Here is a 19,537-nt window from a genome sequence, read left to right on the forward strand (position 1 = left end):
TGTAGTGTAATAGCATGTATTCTTTGGCTGTTTTTTGTTACACAGTTGTGCTGAACTGACCCTGGCCAGCAGCGAAGTACCACGCAGCTGCTCACTCACATCCCATGTCTTGCAGTCCCCTTCATCAGGCAGGAGAGGGAAGTGGGAAGAACTTATGGGTTAGATCAAGTTAACTTCAGTGAAGGAAAGAGGAAGGAAAACTAACAAAAGGGAAGTGCATAGGCAATTACTTGCCTCTTCCCACAAGCAGACTGATTCCCAGCTAGTCTTCAAGCAATGACCATCTGCCCAAACTAGCTTTCTCCATATTTTTTTTTTTTATTACAGAGCATGATGTTATGCGGTTTTGGAAGGAAGAGTTCTTCTGTCTCTTTGCAATAATCCCAATAACTAGTTTAAATATGTAGTTCAAGACATGCAAATCTTGTTTTTTCTCCCGGTGCTGAATTAACGCTCTGAATTGTGTTGAGCTGTAGGTATGATAACTTCAAGTAGCACTTGTCATTTCACTGAATGCCCCTGTGAAAAAGAACATATATATATTCTTTTTCAGTATCTACATATGGTAAATCCCAGTTTTATGCACCTAGTTTTGTAAATTTCACTGCCAGGCTGTCTGTGTTTTCTCATATAATTCATAGCTCTTTGCTGCTTTGTTTTCAGGAGAAATGCTGTTGAAGTTGGGAAGACTAAAAGAAGCTGGTGAAGTATACAAAGAGTTAATTGAGCGCAATGCAGAAAACTGGTATTATTATGAAGGCCTGGAAAAGTCCCTGCAACCTAGTAAGTTAAAATATACTGGCTCGTTAAAAGTACCTACAATCCAGGACATACCTTAAAACCTTCTGCTTGGTATATTGCAAGTTGAGTTCAAAAAGCTTTACTCAGCAGAAAATAATTTACTGTCTAATCTCAAATATGATGTAGTTGTGTTTATCCATTCTAAAAATGTTCATTGAAGAACTTGTTTGCATGAAATCAGCATCAGCAAGTCTTTTTCTTCTTGGAGCTAAAGCTGGCATGGGTTTAATGTGCTTATTTGAAGGGACCTTTCCTTGTCACGCGGGAACTTGGAAACCAAATTGCAATTTGTTCCCATCAACCTGATTGTCAGGGTACTATTATACTCCAGGAAGTAAAATCATCATTCTGAAACTTGTTTGGGTGGTACCACTTTCACATGTAGAGAAATACAAAACATCTAATCCAGATATCCTCTTAAAGATAAGGAACTTTTGTTAGAAGCTGACTGTTCTTTGGAAAAAGAGGTGATAAATGTGATGAAGCCTTTTGGTTGTTTTTTATTTCCCCTCTCCCTCCCCCAGGGCTAGTTCATGTTACTGCTCTTCTGTCTTTTCAGGAAAATACCTAAATTGGATTTAAAAAAAAAATGATAATCCCACAATATTGCAATCATGTATACTATAATAAATGCTTTGCAATAGTAACTTTGCCAAGTGTCTACTTGTACGCTAGAATACATTCCTTGTATTTCACAGTTGTCTAATTAATGGAAGTTTTATTGGAATAATTCTGATGACATCATAAATCATAAGCCCACCAGCATATTGTTTGTAGATGATATCTGCATTGTACTTCTCAACCAGCTTCCAGAAAGTTTTATGGTTTGGGTTTAATAGTGTCTGGAAATACAGCTTGTGATTGGGAAATTAAGATGATTACATTTGTTGCATTTATATAGAGACTACCACTGCCCTTTGAATGTTTTTCCTAGCGTATCTGTAGAGGTGAAGATCACGATTATTATCTCAAATCATCCAACATTTTGATTATTCTGCTTGATATAATATGTTGATATAAATGTATCGTTTTTAACAAGTAACCAATACAGTAGATTACTTGACATATTAGAATTCTTTATAGATTAAAACTTTACTAATTTATAAAACTAATAATGCTACTTTATTTTTTAGGTGGTCTTAGGACTATTTCCTCCCCCATGGTAAGTTCTGGAGCTCCAACTTGTGACTTCAATTAGGCTTTTTATATGCTTTAGTTCCAATTCAAACATTACTTTAGTGTTACTCTTAGAACTGCACATCTCTTGGAGCCGCTGGGTAACATATTTTTTTCCCCCCCTTCCCCAATATCAGAGCTCAGAGACAACGTAAATTGTTTTTCTCGGAAAAGAAACTGGAAATATTTATTAAATGTATGTTGTGCCATAGTCTCGATGCGTACATTCATTTTTATTTAAATTGCTTGATGAATTTGGAAACATTTAAGCAAAATTGATCCTAGTTATATGAAAATGGCATTTCAAAGAACAGACCAATTTTAAGTTCTAACCACATTGGAGCTCCAAAGCATATTATGGGGGAAAGGGGAGGAGTGGGAAGAAAATCTTTAACAAAAATAAAGCTACTTAAGTGTTAAGGTATTGACACTTCTTGTGCCCAGTGTCTGTGCTGGCAGTGTTGTGCCCTAATTTTGCTGCCGCCAAAGGACTTTATGATGAGGACATGCTTGTGTAGTTTCTAAATTGTAGGTATACAAATAGCACACACAGTGTATTTCTCTGAATGCTTTAAGTATGTCTGAAAGAAACGCGTAGTGAAAAACAGGATTATTGAAGCTGTCATTGTCAAAATAGTGTATGAATGGGTCTGCACAGTGTTAAATTGAAAGAAAACAAATATTCCTGTTTGACTGAACTTGAGTTGTAATTGGTTTTTTTTGCAGTTTACCCTTACAGTGATTATGTTGGTACTTCTGTCTTAGTGATTTCAGGAACTGGAAAAAAGAGCTTGAAATGTTTAAATGGTTCAAAATCCCAACTGTATACAGAACCTTAACAATTGTCAACATTTGAAACCTTTAAAAGAATAGATTTTTGTCTCTGTTACTTATATCTATTATATTTACTGATAATAGGCACTTTAGAAGAGAGGCTTCAGATTTATGAAGAAGTTAGTAAAAGGCATCCCAGAGCAGTTTCACCTAGAAGATTACCTTTAAACTTTGTTTCAGGTAACAAGTTGCATATCTGTTCCATAATAATTCTTTTGCTTTATTCTCTTATTTTTTGTTAGGCTGTTAGATGTGCATTTGATAGCTACTTTTGCATGTACACAAACTAGTCAAATGCTTTTTTTGTGGAATAGACAGAATTACTTGTTACGTTTTAGGATTTGATAGACAAAGTTCACATGCTCTAATATGGTGGTACCAACTGTGTCATACTGTCTTCGTTGATAAAATCCCAGTACAGAATGGTGTCCAGATTTTTGTGAATTATTGCATAGCATCAATTAAAAGGCAGGGAGAGTGCTGCACTTGGAGGCAGTGCTATGTGTCTGTGTACGCATGCGTAGACATATGAGCTAGCTTACTTTATTACCACAGAAAACAATTCTCAAAGATGCGTATAACAATCAGGTAGCATAGGCCTCAGGAATTTCATAACAGTTTTAATACTGGTCGTGTACCAGTGAACACCAAATCTTTTTTGTGAATCTGACAGCATTTGTGCAGCATTTTTCTCTAGAGCCATTTGTAACCAAAATCTGGCACTTTAAGAAGAACAGGAACAAAAAGCAGATGTGCAGTGTTTCATAACGGGTCGTTACATTTTCAGTTTTATAACTCATTTCAGTGATTACATCCTGTTGCGAGTTGTATTGAAATAAAGCTCACAAATACCCTCAGCTCTGCAAGGAATATAATTTGAAGAAAAACACAAACACAACAATACAAAAAACAACTGTACTGTTCCAAGACAGAAGGAAGGAAGCTAAGGCTGGCTGTTTGTTAGTTTCATTCGTTGACTAAGCATTTCATGCACTGTACCTTTAAATACTGCCAAACATAAGTAGTGCACTTTTCTACTTAGGAATCTAAATGTGCATACACCTTTCCTGTGTAAAATCACAAGACTGTAACCACTTTATAACAGGTTTAGCCTTGATTTTGACACTTGTGCCTTAGTTAATCCCAGATATGTTACGTTTTTTGAAGATACAAGGACAAAATGGTAAGGCAGTTTAGCTAGATTTAAAAAGTCACGTGACAGCATTTTTCCTTTGTTATGCAATTGTTTACACTATTACATAGCAAACAATTAGTGCCTTGCAAAATGATTTTCCATATTTTTATTAGTAGTGTGTTTTGTTTGTATTGACTTATTCCCTGTACGTTTTGCTCTGGGTTACCCTCTCATTTGATAGTGTAGTTTTACAGCTGGCGTTCATTCAAGCAGAAATGTGTTGGGTAATAGGCACCAGTTCCTGCGATAGCAATACTCTAAATGAAAGCAAAATAATTCACAATTAAGTCATTTGAGGGAAATCTCTCAGTAAATTTGATTCTGCAGATTTCATAATAATTAAGAATTTCCCTGATTTAAAATTCTCGGTTGATCCTTTCAGTTTGCTTTGGTGAGGTTGGATAGGACTGCTTTAGAGCCTGCAGAAAATCACCTGATAGGTCTGCATTTGTTTTCTGAATGCCTCGTGTTTACAAATAGAGCAGATGAGAAATCTCACTGGCTGAAGTTAATAATGAAAATGTTAAGATGTAGAACAAACTTCTGTGGAAATGTGTTTGCAAATCTCAAGTGAGTAGAATATTTGGTTTAATGAAGTTGCTGTCCCAGTGTGGTCAGTGACCAGATGCTTGCAGCCAATGCTGGTTCATGCAGAATTGGTGTAAAATAACTCAAAACTCTGGGCTTGTATTAAAAGGACAGTCCTTCCCAGACCTTACCTTGCATTCCATCTGAATAACCTTGTAATTAGTACACGTCAGGTCCTTGATTCTGCTGGAAATCACCTTCTGGGAGCTTGGAGATGATTGAGGATGGGGAGATAGAGCCTGGCAATCCAGTTTTAGATTTATTTACATTGCTATAGGTTCACTGTTCCTGTGGTCAAGTCTCTTCTGCATATCAGTTAGAGAGTGAATGCTGAGCTTTCTGTTACAGGTGGGGTGCCTCATTGTGTTCTGTATGTTTCTCAGGCTTTTTCAAAGCTATTCTGTTTTCTATACAAAAACCCACATACTTAATGGGAACTTGAACCTTGCTTTGCCGAGTTCTAAATTACAATTGTTCCATCAAGAATATAAATGGGAATATTGCAACAGAAGGAAGTAAGAATGAGGTTTTCCGTTTGGTTGGGGGTTTTTGCCAATGAGCAGTTTCTTGTAGAGTGAGAAAACTTAATTAAATCCACCTGTAATAAAGCCTGGGCTTATAGTCAAGTTATGGATCCCTCATCCACAGATAGAAGTTCTAACTTTGTGTTAGTAACATTGTCAATAACAAGTTGAGGACAATTTAGAATTGGTAGAGGTACATTAGTAATGTTACATGCAGAACAGTAGTACCTTCTTTTTCTGGATATTTAAAGCAATGTGTTAATCAAGTTTTGTTAATGGATTCTTAATAAACTGAGGCTTATTTCAGCAGTCTTATGAGCATATGTTAGCATTTCGTTTAAAGACTGAGAAGTCCACAACAGTAATGGGTGAAGTGTAACAGCCTCATCTCTGTTCAAAGCAAAGTGAAACAAAACCAATAAATTGAAGCAATTGGAAACAATCCTTGTTCTTCATAGGGATACAAATGTGAAGAGCAGCTGTATTTTTCTGATTGGATATCTTCTCTTTGAAGTCTTGCTTTGTTTCACAAACAGCATTTCTCAGAAACATGAAACTGCAAGTACTATGACTTTTTTAACCTGAAAATGTAATTAGATTTTTATTAGCTTTACTTAATATTGTGGATACAGTGCTTATTCTTCTGAATAAGTCTCCCATTTCTGATTCCAGAAACAATCATTATATTTGTTTGTGTCCTACTTATTTTAAAAATTAAAAAAAAGACTAGAATAGAGATGGAGGACTCATTTTATCCATCCTTCTTCCTCAGTGCAGGTTAATTTTTATCTGCATTACTCCTAGCTCACATTTGTGTAATTTAATCATAAAAATCATAAAAACGTACAGTTTTTATGGTTAAATCGATGAAAATTTGAGTAAAATGGTGAAGCTTTTAGATCTCCAAGGTAATTCATTCCAGTGCTTAGTTACTCTTACCACTATATTTTTTTCCAATGTTTATTTGAGTATCCCTGTTACATGTTACATAGTCAGTAGTTAATCCTTTTCCTGTTTAATAGCTTTTACAGATTTGAAGACTGTTGCTATGTCTTCCCATCATCAGTCTCCTAATGCTAGCAAGTTAAGCATTTTACTTTCTGATTTTTTTTAATTAATCCAGGGCAAATTTGCATCTTATTCTTAAATAAAAGATGAAAACCCTTAACTACAGTTTTTCAGTTACTGTATTATCCAGAATTGTACACCAAGTAGTGCTTATATTTATATAACACTTGCAATCACTGACATATAACCAAATACACTTTTGTTTCTAGGTGAAAAATTTAGAGAACTAATGGATAAGTTCCTGAGGGTTAACTTCAGTAAAGGCTGCCCACCCTTGTTTACCACTTTGAAATCTTTATATTACAATCCAGAAAAGGTAACATTTAGTACTTACTTCGTTTTAATGAAGTCTTCTGTATTGAATTTCTAAAAGATTATCTAAATGTTTACTTACAGATTTCACTATAACTTATAAACAACCACTGCTGAACACTTTTCTCCCCAATGTGCTGTTTTGTCATATGTGAATCATCATTTGGTGATGCTTAAAGTGTGATAAGATTGTTACTTCACTTCTGTTAATAGTTGATTTCAAAATACTTGAACTCTGGTCGGAGGATGCGCTGACTTTTTATTTTTTGTTATTAAAGGTCAGAGATAACCAGTAAATATGTGTATATGTGCACTCTGAGTGCAAGTGTGTCAGGATTCATTCAGCTTATGGTTTATGATGTCACCAGAAGTAATGATTTTAAAATATCATACGGATGGCTAATATGCTACATATATTTCTGAGCTGCATCAGTACGTTACTATTACTATTTACCAGAAAGGCTTATTTCCCATTTCGGTCTCTGGATAATCTTAGCGTTCAGTTTTTTACACTTCTAAATTCTCCTGGTTTTGGCAAAATTGTATCACACTAGAACTATTCAGACTGAGTTATTTGTTCCAAGCTTTCAAAAGGTGCAGTAAGTAATTAATCTTCAAATTAAAGTTAACAAAATGTGCCGCAAATAAAAGACAGTTTATTTAGATGTTCAGTTTTTGCTACAAGCAGTAAGAACACTTGGTATTCCAGTTAAGAACAACTTTTGTAGCTGGAAGAAAAACTTCAATACATGATGAAACTTATCAACCAGCTGTGGCAATTCTCAATTTTGAGAGTCTCCTATCATTTTCAAAATGCTTCTGTTTGGAGAATGTTCATAGAATCATCGAATGGCTTGGGTTGGAAGGGACCCCAAGGATCTAGTTCCAGCTCCCCTGTCACAGGCAGGGCCACCAACCTCCAGATTGGGTACTAGACCAGATTGCCCAGGGCCCCATCCAACCTGGCCTTGAACACCTCCAGGGCATCTGTCCAGAGCATCCACAACCTCTCTGGACAGCCTGTGCCAGCACCTCACCACTTTCTCTGTGAAGAACTTCTCCCTGACATCCAGTATAAACCTTCCCTTCTTGAGGTTAAAACCATTCCTCCTTGTCCTGTCACTATCGAGCTGAGTAAAAAATTGATTCCCCTCCTTTTTATAATCCCTATTTCAATAGTGGAAGGCTGCAGCCTTCTCTTCTCCAACAAGCTGAACAAGCCCAGCTCCCTCAGCCTGTCTTTGTAGGGGAGGTGCTCCGGCCCTCTGATCATCTTTGTGGCCCTCCTGTGGACCCATATGACTATGGACAGCTCCACATTATCTGTACTTTTTTTCCCCCTAAGTTGACATAACTTTTAAGAAATTCTGGCATGGTGTGCGGTACAAGCTTTTCCCACAATGCATGTTGGTAACGCGTGTTTTTCAATGTAAACTTCTGAAACTGGATTGAATTTTTAAAAACATCAACACATTGAGTATCTAGACAGAAGAATCAGTACTGCGAAAGTTTTACCTCTGATAATGAAGTATGAAAATGTAAAAGATGCAGTCTCGTTGGGCTTGGCAAAATATTTTGACACCTCTTTGTTTTTTTGACTTGTGTAAAAAGATGACTAACATGTTTGTGGCCAGATCTATCAGGATAGGTGCCTCGCTGCCAGTTATCTTCAATAAGATCACTGATCGGATCACATCAGATCACTGCCTCTCAGGGCTTGAGGAGCTCGATTCTCAAAACTAATTTTAGCCTCGCAGTTGACAAATATTTTTGGATTTGTGTGCAGTGCTGTATTCTGCAAAAACATTCTCTTTTTCCTTCTTTCGCTTCTCTTCCTAAAAAGAAGTCTAGTTTGCATTTCACTTGGTTGAGCACTCATGTAACCATAACAACAGAAATCTGTTTGAAACTGAGAGAAATGTTCATGTTTGACAGTTCTAACAATTCTAAAGTCGTGGGGTTATGGGAAGGAAAAGTGTGGCAACTAATTGATACTCCTTTTAGGAAAACGTACCTTGATATCTGTCTTGTCTGAATTGGTACATAATGCTAGCTTCTAACAGAAGTTACTGGTATATTTTTTACTGAAAACTCAACTATACTCAGGATCACGTTGTGTCTTACAGAAAATAATCAGGAAATTAATGAGTTCTCTGGAAGTGTTGGAAATGAACAGTTCGTCCTCTGATGTTTGTAAGCAGTTTTAATCTGCAATCGCAGTCTGAGACCATATAGATAAGAGGATTTTATGAAAGAGTTTATATTTAAGCCTTGAAAGTTTTCTTGAACTCCAGGGGTGTCCAGAATCTTTCATATAACATGGTTTCAGGAAAAGGGGTAAAATAAGCAATGATTAGACTAATAGAAACCGTCAGGTTGTATGTACTTAAACAAAATCGTGCCACAATGTCACATGTGGGAAAGGAATTTCAGTGCCTGCAATAATGTAGATGAATAACAGGGAAAAAATGTAACTTCATTTGCTCAGCTGGGAGGAGGATTGGATTTCTCTGTATCTTTGAACACTGTGATGTTAACAGCATCTCTTAAACCTGAGCGAGGAAACTAAAATGTAGAGAGTAGCTGGTTCTAGAGGGAAAATACTGATGTCTGTCCCTCTCTTCCCATCTGGGGTGGGGGGAAAGGTTATGTGGAAAGTAAATGTTTGCTAAGTTGTTGAGGAGAATGTTGTTTAGTATCTAATTGACTGGAGGTGGTACTTCACACTACATGATTTACGTAAAAATTACTGGTATATTTTGATTTCAAAATAGTAGTTTAGGATGAAACACAGCTTCAGTGACACTGTGTTGCAGATCTCTAGGATGCGCCGGGATCAAAGTGAAGCCTAATCAGGGAAATTATAGAAACTCTTCTGTACTTATTCTGCTTAGACTCCAAATACCAAGGTTACAGGTTGGAAGTTATGCTTTGGTTTCCAGCAGACTTGTGATAAAGATCTAAAGATTTTGGGTGCCTGCTTAGGGAGTTAAAGTTCAACTGTTCTTTTATAATGATTCACTGATGGTCAATTAGTGGTGTTTTAGTATTTTAGCAATGACTCAATTGAAGATCTTTTAAGTAATTAAAGACTTAAAGGTAAGTTCTCAACAAGAGCGGAACCAAATCCAAGAGTATTGGAGTATTTTTTATTTTACAAGTTCACCAAACACTGCATTCATGTTCTGAGAATAATGACGAAATCCTTGGTACTTTCTGTTACATGCTTTGAGTTGTTCTAGGGAGACCAGAAGTGTGATTCAAGGATGCTTATTCTGTTAAAAGGGCAATAAGTATGAATTGTTAAACTAAGTCATGAGTTAGCACTCAGCAGGCTGCTCAAAGCACAGGTACTAAATGCTGCTGTCTTTTCAAGCTGTAACAATGTAAGGAGCAGCCTGGAGGATGTGGGTTAAAACCTATAGAAAGCCAGGCTTTATCCATTCTGTTGCTTACAGAGCAGGTATTTTTCTTTAAAGGAAGAAAAATTTGTTTTGTTTGTGTTGTTCTTGTTCTTTTTAAGAGATCAAGGTGGGGGTGGACTATTATGACGCTTTGTTCCAATGTAGGAACTTGCATCAATTTTGGCAGACCTCAGAAAAGCGTTCTAGTTCATATGCTTCAGAAGTGTAAAATCTTGGTGTCTCAGTGTGCAGTACATGCTTTTGGACTTCACCTACCAGTCACCTTATAATTTACAGTAATAAGATACTATAATGTTAATATTAATTATATATTATTAAAATTATAAGAGGTTAAATATATTAATATTATAATATAATACTATAAGATATTGAAGATGGAAGAAATTCAGTCAAACTGTGTTTTCCTTCTTTAGTCAGTAACTGTACCTTGCATATCTTCATGATTTTTACCCACTATATCTAAGTAATAGAACATCATTTAACAGCTGCTTGCTGGACTACCCCTTTTGTCATGCAGTTTTCCTTCTCTTCTCCATCAGTACATGGCTCACTGAGCTACTTCAGGGTTAATCCATCTGCAAACAAATCCTTTGCATTGGTGGGATCACTTTTCTGGTTGCTCTCTCTAGGTTCATGAGGGACAGTAAATGCTACAAATGCGTATAGAAATAGCGTGCCAGAGCTGCTGAATCAAGACAGAGATCACAGCAGCACAGACTTCAAATGGTTTGAATTGACAAAGCCATCGTGTCTTTGTACATCTAAACCCAGCCAAGACATCCGTGTTACCAATTAGAGCTCATCTGACCAGAAAGCGTTAGGAGGTAGCTCAGGTTGCTATCAATTGCATGCCCATATCTGTAGCCATTGTAATGACTGTTTCTCAGATTTGGTGTAGAAATATGTGAAATATGTGTTACACGGAAATATTTTTGTTTTTTTTTCATCTCAGGGGATGGTAAGTTGATGCCTTGGATTTTTCACTTCCAACTCCAGGGCTTCGAAACCTGCTTGTTATGACACTGGAATCTTTACAACATTACTCAGTATAAAAAAAGAATAATTCACTAGGTTAAGTAGATACAGGATTAAGTGCATCTTAGGATCATGCTTCAGGTATTGTAAATCAAGAAGATACTTTAATTTGCGTACTGAGATTTAGAAATATTATTTTTCATACCTAGGCTTGTAACAGGTCCAAAAAGCAGTTACCATTTTTTAGTACATAAATCTTGTGTAACTTGTAGGTGATTTCAGTGAATAGTAGCTAATATTAACATAAGTGTGGTTGGATGAAATAGTCAAAACTAACTAAGGATTTTAAGTTTTCGTTTTTCTCCAATTGCAACTTTCTCAGGTTGTTGAGGTTGTATCTTGTGTTGTCTTATTATAGTGTGGGATTTTGTTCTCTTTTGGAGTAACTGAAAATATGTTGGGGATTTAGCTTTAAGTTCTTTGCTTTGGTGGAAATTGGAGATACAATGAAATTGAAGTCTAACTAAAAACAGTGTGGATGTTTTTGCGTGTGGTTTCTGTCTTCTCACTGAACATCTGTTGACAATTTCTGTGTGGAGATTAATGAAATGCTTTTTAATGCGTTTGAGTCAATAAATGCAGATACTTCTAAAGTATGCAACCATGGGGTGGCAATAAGAAAATGTAGAGTTTTTCCTTTTAGGTTTTGCTACTCAATTGTCTTTTCAGGAAGACTGTTAAGGATACAGTGCTTATGTCTTATGTACAACTTGGGCAGAATAATGCTATGTAGTTTTATCCTCCTTCAAATCCTTAATGGATTTTTTTTGTTTGAACTGTTGTTTCAAATCCTATTATCTGATGCATCGCTGGAGATCAACAAGCTATGTCTAAACAAAGGATGTTAAAGGCAGAGCGTTTCTGCTACCACAACCTTTCCAGGAATATGAAAATTATACATAGAATTTTCTTTGCATAGTTTATAGTAAAGGATATATCACATTTCTGTACATTCCTGCATTCACTTAATCTTTTCTCAAGAATTTAGTTTAATCAAAATAGTGTAGTTCTCTTATACTTGTCTTTCGGTAAAGGTGACTGAAGTGCTTGTTCACGCTGGAAAGCAGCTTTGCAGAAAAGGACATAGGGGTTTCGATAGACAGCAAACTGCACATAAGCCAGCAGCATGCCCTTGTGACAAAGAAGGCCAGCGGTGCCCTGGGCTGCCTGAGGAAAAGCACGACCATGATGTCGAGGGAGGCCGTCCTTCTCAGTCCCCTGGTGAGATGCATCTGGAGTGCTTGGTGTAGTTCTGAGCTCACCAGTACATGACAGTTGTCCATGACAGGAACAGGTTGAAAGAGTCCCTTGTCCTTGGCGATGGTCAGAATGTGACTGGACATAGCCCTGAGTAACTGACTTCAGCTGACCCCGTTGTGTAAAGGAAGGGACTGGACTGGGTGGACTAGGCTGCAGAGGTCCTCTCTAGCCATAATGGTTCTGTGTAAGAACTTCCATAACGGAGTTTTACCTTCAAGTTTAGGATCAGCTTTTAAATTTTGACTTGCTAGCCTGCAAGCTAGTCCATAAACTGTACTTCAGTACTTTTTAGACAAGTCCGGCTACACTAAAATCTTAAGAGTAATGCAAAAGGGTAAAAGAAAGATTGGCATGCCTTGAATGCATGTAGACAGGAGCACTGAGGTAACTAATTGGCATGTTGTGATTTGGAATCTTTGTGGTTTTGTTTACCGGCAAAGCTCCCAGTCAGTTCTTGCTTCTCCTTTCTCTGACCATTCATGAAGAGTTAAATAAGCACTTTCCACAGAACCTGCTTTTTTTTAGAAATGGATTCATTTCAAATACAGGTGAATAGCTGCAGATTTGCATTAGTATTAGGTTAAATGTGAGTACATGCATGGTTTGCCACATGTCAAGTGAAGCATCTGTAACTGCTGCTTCAGGGTAGGCACTTTCCAAAAGAGCAGGTTGCTTATTCAAGTGCATGATCTGGTTAGGCTGAGGGTGCTATCAATAGATAGAAATGGATCTCATTATTTTAGTGCAATCCTCCATCCATCATTCTGGATTTTGGAGCCCTCAAAGTGGCATATGTGGCATCCCTCTTTATTTCTGTGGTTTTCTAAAGTGGACATTCTAACAGATAGTTTAATAGTTGTGTGTTTGCTGTTTTGTCTGTGATTATCTGCTTGTTCTTTTGGGTAAATAGCTGTATAAAGTTTTTACTGCACTTCTTAGAAATTAGTCAGTTAGCCAAGTTGTTGATGTAGTTGTTCACTGATGCTGAATTTGCTCTCACTGCCTTGAAGGAGAAGTGGAGGTGAGATGCCAGTAAAGTTACAGTGAAGTCATTAGAATACTGTCATAGAATGGTTTATGTTGGAGGGGATCTTAAAGATCATCGAGCTTCAGCCCCCCTGCTGTGGGCAGGGCTGCCACCCACCAGATCAGGCTGCTCAGGGCCCCATCCAACCTGGCCTTGAACACTTCCACAGCTTCTCTGGTCAACCTGTTCCAGTGCCTCACCACTCTCCGTGAAAAAGATACCTTCCTAACATCTAGCCTAAATCTCTTCTCTTTTATTTTAAAGTCATTCCCCCTTGTCCTATCACTATGAAACCATGTAAAAAGTTGGTCCCCTCCTGCTTGAAAGTGGCCTTCAAGTACTGGAAGGGCACAATGAGGTCTCCTCATTGCTTTCTCTTCTCTAAGCTAAACAAGCCTAAGTCCCTCAGCCTTTCTTCGTAGGAGAGGTACTCCAGCTCTTAGATCATCTTTGTGGCCCTCAGTCATAATTATCTGGGTTATTTCCCAGGTCAGGTAGCTCATGCTTTCCATGAGTTGCCTGCTGATTAAGACAATTTGATTTGGCAAACCTGCTGATGTTTGTAATGTATACAGCAGGAATGATTGATACAATAGTGCAATGCGATCATTGTATACTGTGTTAATTGTGTGTTAATCACAACAGTTGGGATGCTCAGCGGAGCAGCTTTCTGCAGTGCTTGACAAATACCATATCCTAAGCTTTCAATAGTTAAATTAGATGCTGTGTTGTGGACGTGAGTGAACTTCGATTTTTAATGCCTTTCTACTTCAACCTTTAACTTGTACTCACTGTTTTAAGTACCTGTTGCATTCTGTAATCTACAGTGGCAGTGGCATACACATACAAAAGTTATGCAGTTCTTTATAGTACGGTATGCAGTGACATACATTTAAAGAGAAAATGGCCTTTTACTCTAGACCAACCTGTGATTTGAGAAGGTTGTAACACAAGTCTCATGCTTTATTGTCTTCATCTTGGATTTTTAATTTATGTAAGCCCTACCCTAGAAAAGATCGTGATCTCTATATGCTCTGTATGCTTACAGGGAGAGTAACAAGCACAGAATTTTCATGACTCCAGCAGATGCTGCTGCTGAGTGATTTGATTCATGAGTGCGTTGTTATGCAGTTCAAAATGGATTATGTAAGCGCCCAGACTTATGGGCAGAGTAGTTCCCATTCCCAGTTGTCCATTCCACCCAGGTCCTTCAGCTGCCTTTTTATGCTGAAGGAGCTGCTCAGGTGTTTTGAGAAGCAGCAATATATTTCAATTTGTGCTCACATTTGTTTTTTCTTGATATATTGTACTATTTAGCTTTATGTTTCTATGCAGTTGAACCATTTCTGCAGTGTCAGTCTCTATAAGATGGTCGGATCGAAAGTGTGAAACTAAATGCTAGCTCTTCCCGTTTGAAAAATCCTGTTGCATGATTAAGATACATTAAGTTACTTAAGAAGAATATCATTCAAAACATACTTGTCTTGCTTCTGGAGATTTATTCACCTGATTTTCTTGATCTTGCTCAAAAATGCTGAACTTCTGCATCATTGATTCATAAGTACACCGTCGAGGTAACTTGCATATCAAAATGATTTTGTTGTCTTTACTACGTAGCAAATGGTTAAAAGTGATAGAAAAAGACTCAGTTGTAGGCAGAGCAAGACAGAAGGCTGTAATGAAAAGGCAGCTCCATCCTACATAAAGAAACTTGTGTCTTTGTGGACATTTTTTTCCCCTCCTCTAACCAAGGTACTCTGTTTTCCACTAGAACTTTGAAATGTATAAACAAAGCATGGCTCTAAACGTGTGAATAACGTGGAATTTTTGTGGATGGCAGGTATTTTTGAAGTGGTATTGAGTTTCATTTTCAGGATTTGCGAAGCCTTTTGGAATAACCATTTAAAGTGCTGCTATGTGAGTGAGAAATTTTGAAGTTAATGCTTTATAAGTACATGCCAAGAGCCATGAAACATTTAAAAGGAGAATATTTCAGTATGATACGGTGTGTGTATATTAAATATTTTCGTATGGATGTCCTATTCTTTTCTCTGGTATAGCAGACTTACTGCTCAGTTATTAGGCTGTTTTATACTGTGAGCAGTTTTACGCTTTTTGCCTGGTGCTTTGGTTTCTGAAGTTTAAAAAAAAAACTTTAAGCCAAGTGGTCAGTTCTCAAGTTTTCTATAACACTAGACCTTTATTTTCAAAAGCCTGCTATATAATATGGAGTCTTATTAAATTCTTATTTAAAACTAAAAACCTAACAGATAACAAATATACTTGACTATTTAAGCTACATATGCTGATATGAATGGCTGAGTAAAACTTACACAATTGGCACAATATGTGTGCTGTGTTGAGATGAAGCTGTGGTCTCTTGTTGGCATATTCAAGAAACAAAAATTTGTGTTTTGGAGTGCCACAGCATGATTATGAGTTCTGTATTTCATGCAGTGCTACTGTTCGTGGTGATCGTAGCTGTGGCTCTTGACAGAATCGTTCTGCTGGAAGCTAACAACCTTAAGCGTGTGCAGACACGTGAGATGTAGCAACTTTCACATCCTGTAAACTGCTGTCTGTATTACAAATAACTGTGAATTGCCTTATTCCTTACTGTTCCTCACAAGAGATTTTGAAATGCTAACACCCCCTTCTCCACAACAATCATTCTCTTTGTACTTGAGCAATATTCAGAAATGCTCTTTGGTTCTCCGTACGCATTGATTTATGTATCCATGAGATAAAAACCCAGAGAGTGAAGATCTTCAATCAGTCAACATCAAGGTTTGCATCGATTGTGTTGCAGGTGCGTTGATTCCATTGAAGCTCGACATTAGTGCATGTGTGCCCTTTTTCTGGGTAACTTAAAACATGGAAACTGTGAGGAAATAATGGATGAGAGAATGTCTGGCTGGAAGAAACATCAGAAACAACAGTCTCAAAAAAAAAAAAAAAAGTGTAAGTCTGTCTGCACAGGAAGGTAGGCTGTCTCCAGTGAAGATTTTTCTTTACCTCTTACGAGAAGGACAGCACTTTCCCTCCTTGATATAGCAAGCTAAAGGAATTTAAAGCAAGTTGCAACCACTTTTGTAGTTAGATGCCCTCTGAACTAGTGGTGGTTTGTGTAAGAAAGTGAAAAATGCTAGTTCTGCTCCAAATCTCTCTACGTTTTAAGATGCAGCAACTCTATGATGAAGGTCAAGTCAACCAAGGAATACTTTCATGTTTCTGCTGACTGTCCATTTAACTCTAGAGAGAAAAGAAGGATGTCCAAGTTAAAATTCTAGGAGTGGAAATCTGGTATTTGGAATTGCTTATTTCTGCTGTATCAGTATATGTTAAATAAGGAAAATTTTAAAATAAGTGGAAGAAAGGAGAAAGAAACAGTTTCAGTTAGTGCCAGAATAGGATGCTCCCACTCTAGTGAGCATGGGTATTGTTAAACCTGTTGATGTTTAATAATTTGGGTCCAGAAGTTGATACATAAGCTAAGATCTTATGAACAGTTGCTAATGTATCAACTACTTCATCACTGGTCTTGTGCTGACCAAGGCTTTTTTTCTTTTAGGGCTTTTTTTTTTTTTTTTTTTGCTTTAAGTTTGTATTTTGAGCGTCTTAAAACTTTCAGTACAGCCTTGTAATGCTGTTAATTAATCCCTCATGCCAACGATTTTATGACCATCATTCAAAGAATATTAGTTGAATTGGGAATTGCTCTAGAACTAAGGATATTACTTCTCTAATGGGTGCCAGTACCTCCATACAACGTTGTCCCACATCTTTCTCAGCTCTATTTAGTTCCTGGTCTACGTTAAACGAGGCAAGTGTTTTTCAGGAAAAATGTGCAGCTGAATACATTGTGTTGCTTGATATGACTGTGTTTCTGTCACTTCGGATCATCTCCTTTGATTTGTGCCTTACAACCTACTCCTTTAGTGTAATTCAGACAAGTGACTGCTGTTAGAGTAATAACTCTGAACCAGCCAGTCATCTTTGGCTCTTAGTATTGTTTTTAGTACTTAGTATTGTGGTGGGGTGAATTAAAAACTTCTTATCTTCATTCCTCCATATGAAGTGCTTTCCCAGCACAACTTTCCAATTAATGATTATACAGCTATGAGTCTGTTTCATGAGGCTCTTTCACATCTGTAATAGTATGTCTATATTTTCTTTGAAGTTACCGTGAGGTTTTTGAGGCAAGTTAAACTGCTTATTATACTGATAATAATAGCTAGATGTGCAGTTGAAATTGAAACAATTTAATTAACCTAGCCATGATTGATTTTGTTAACAAAAAGAAGTTTTAATCAAAAAGATTCAGTTGCTACAGGATTTTCCCAGCAGTATGGAATTTACAAGTCTGGCAGAGTCCTGCATTTTTCCATCCCAAATGGTACCTGAACAGCACTGTTATTCAGATGCCATAACAGTTCATGAAAGAGATGCAAAGAGCATTGCTTTAAAACAAATCCTTACATTTATTTTTATTTTTTATTTTCTTAGATTTGAGGCACTTGGAATTCATGGCTCACTCTTGTATTCATAGTCACCTTCAAGTTTTTGTTTAATATGAAACTGATCTTATACCAGTAATTGTTCCTCAGCTCCAAAGGAGCTTGTCAGTTGTATCGTATGTTACAAGGTGTGGAACGGAAACCTTAGAAGTCAGTCAAAGGAAGTTGGTTGCAAGTAGTGTAGTCAGTGTGTAGCTGCCTTGAATATAATTGGAGATGCTCATTTATCTGCATACCCTATACCTTTCCTTTTTGCACTGGTAAACATGGGGTGTCATTATCTTATTGTTTTAAAAGAAAGCACTAAAAAAAACAAGGAGTGTGAGTCTTGCTGAAGACATTTTTTGATTCTTCCATGAACTTATAAACGCTATAATCTTGGATATCCCTTTAGATGAATTTAAAGTAGTAAGCCACAGGAAACGGAATTTCTTATTCAAGTAGCTGCCTGTGTATACCTTCCTGTATGGATACACCATAAGAGCCTGAGCTCAAACATTTTGTACAGTGCTGGTGGCCAGCTGGCTCACGTTTGGCATGCTCTGTTCTTTGCTGCCTCGATGAAAAGCACATCTCAGTTCATGCCAACCACTTCTTGGCTATAGATGAAGATGCTCCTTGTCTTTGTTAGCTTTAGTAAAACCTTTTTTTTTTTTTTTTTTCTGGTATGAACCTGCTTTTTTTTGTTATTGTTCTGTTTCATTAATTGAATATATGATCTCTTTTTTTTTTTTTTTTTTTTTTTTGAGTTGATTGGTAGCTTCTTTATTTGAAACTTCTTTCATCTCCTATGTATCTCTCCAGTAAGGTATATTCAGAATCCTCTGGACTGAAATACTGTTACTCAAGTGATGTGTCTGTGTTGGGTATAACAGGTCATCTGCTGCTTTGAAATATTTCCATTCTTAAATATTTTTGGAGCCTGAATGTTCAGATCTAAGCTTCTGTATTTGTAGAAGTGAGACTCCAGGTTGAAAATCTACCTCTTGGGTACAGTCTAGCAGGCTTCAAACCCAGGATCCCCCCCGTCTGTTGTCTGTCAGAACTTACAGGAGAGGATGCAAGTTCCTTCCAAGCTGTGTGTCTGTTTTGTCCATCACAGGTAATCGAGTAACAATTTTCAGTGAGGCTGTGAATATGCTTCTGTGAGCAAATGGAGTTTAGAAATAAATTTTCAAGAAATCTCATTTTAGAAGATGTTCTTTGTTGTATCAGAGCTTTTTTTTAGTGCTGTTGTTTCTGGAGAAAGCTGTTTAGAAGGGTACACAGAGCGTAGCATCAAAATAAAAGCTAGAAACCACACTTCACTGTATTCCCCTTCATTATTTTGTGGGTTTAACTCCTCAGTTTTCAGCTCTATGGCTTTGGCTGGTTTTTGTATACATGTATAAAAAATCAATGCCATCTCAAAGATGGACTGATAATGGAGACTACTCAAGAAAGAAGTGGTTTAGCTCAGCTCTTATTTGTACACCACAGACCACCCACAAGGCCTGTTCAAAAAGCAGTCATCCAAAGCCTTTGCCAGCAGCTGCCTTCTGTTTTTGCCTGAACTTCATAGGTACTAATTTCTGAAATATTTTTCAGGGTATACTGATACTGTTTCTGCATGTTGTAAACACTTTATCTCATTGTAAAAAGACTTGAAGTTTAGATGTGGTACTCTTTCTATTGTCTCTCCATTTCCCACAAGAATTTAGAGTATTGCTTCATGGTACACACTGGATACTTTCCGTCTTGTGGAAGATGACAGTTTGTATGAAAGTACTCCCATT

At 37.1% G+C, this 19,537-nt stretch overlaps 1 protein-coding gene across 5 annotated transcripts in view; it reads left to right on the forward strand.

Annotated features, from left to right (window-relative positions):
- NAA16 (N(alpha)-acetyltransferase 16, NatA auxiliary subunit) overlaps nt 1–19,537 on the forward strand; it is a 65,750-nt gene that overhangs the window by 28,465 nt on the left and 17,748 nt on the right. For 3 of the 5 annotated variants that reach the window (XM_021374762.1, XM_021374778.1, XM_021374787.1), the window contains 3 exons: nt 664–783; nt 2,896–2,991; nt 6,396–6,502. In XM_021374762.1, coding sequence (XP_021230437.1) covers nt 664–783; nt 2,896–2,991; nt 6,396–6,502 — 323 coding nt within the window. Of the gene's footprint in view, nt 1–663; nt 784–2,895; nt 2,992–6,395; nt 6,503–16,054; nt 16,185–19,537 lie in introns of those variants that run through there. The other 2 variants (XM_021374798.1, XM_021374769.1) reach the window with 2 other exon arrangements.

The sequence above is a fragment of the Numida meleagris genome, chromosome 1 (assembly GCF_002078875.1).
Source record: "Numida meleagris isolate 19003 breed g44 Domestic line chromosome 1, NumMel1.0, whole genome shotgun sequence".
NCBI classification, from domain to species: domain Eukaryota; kingdom Metazoa; phylum Chordata; class Aves; order Galliformes; family Numididae; genus Numida; species Numida meleagris.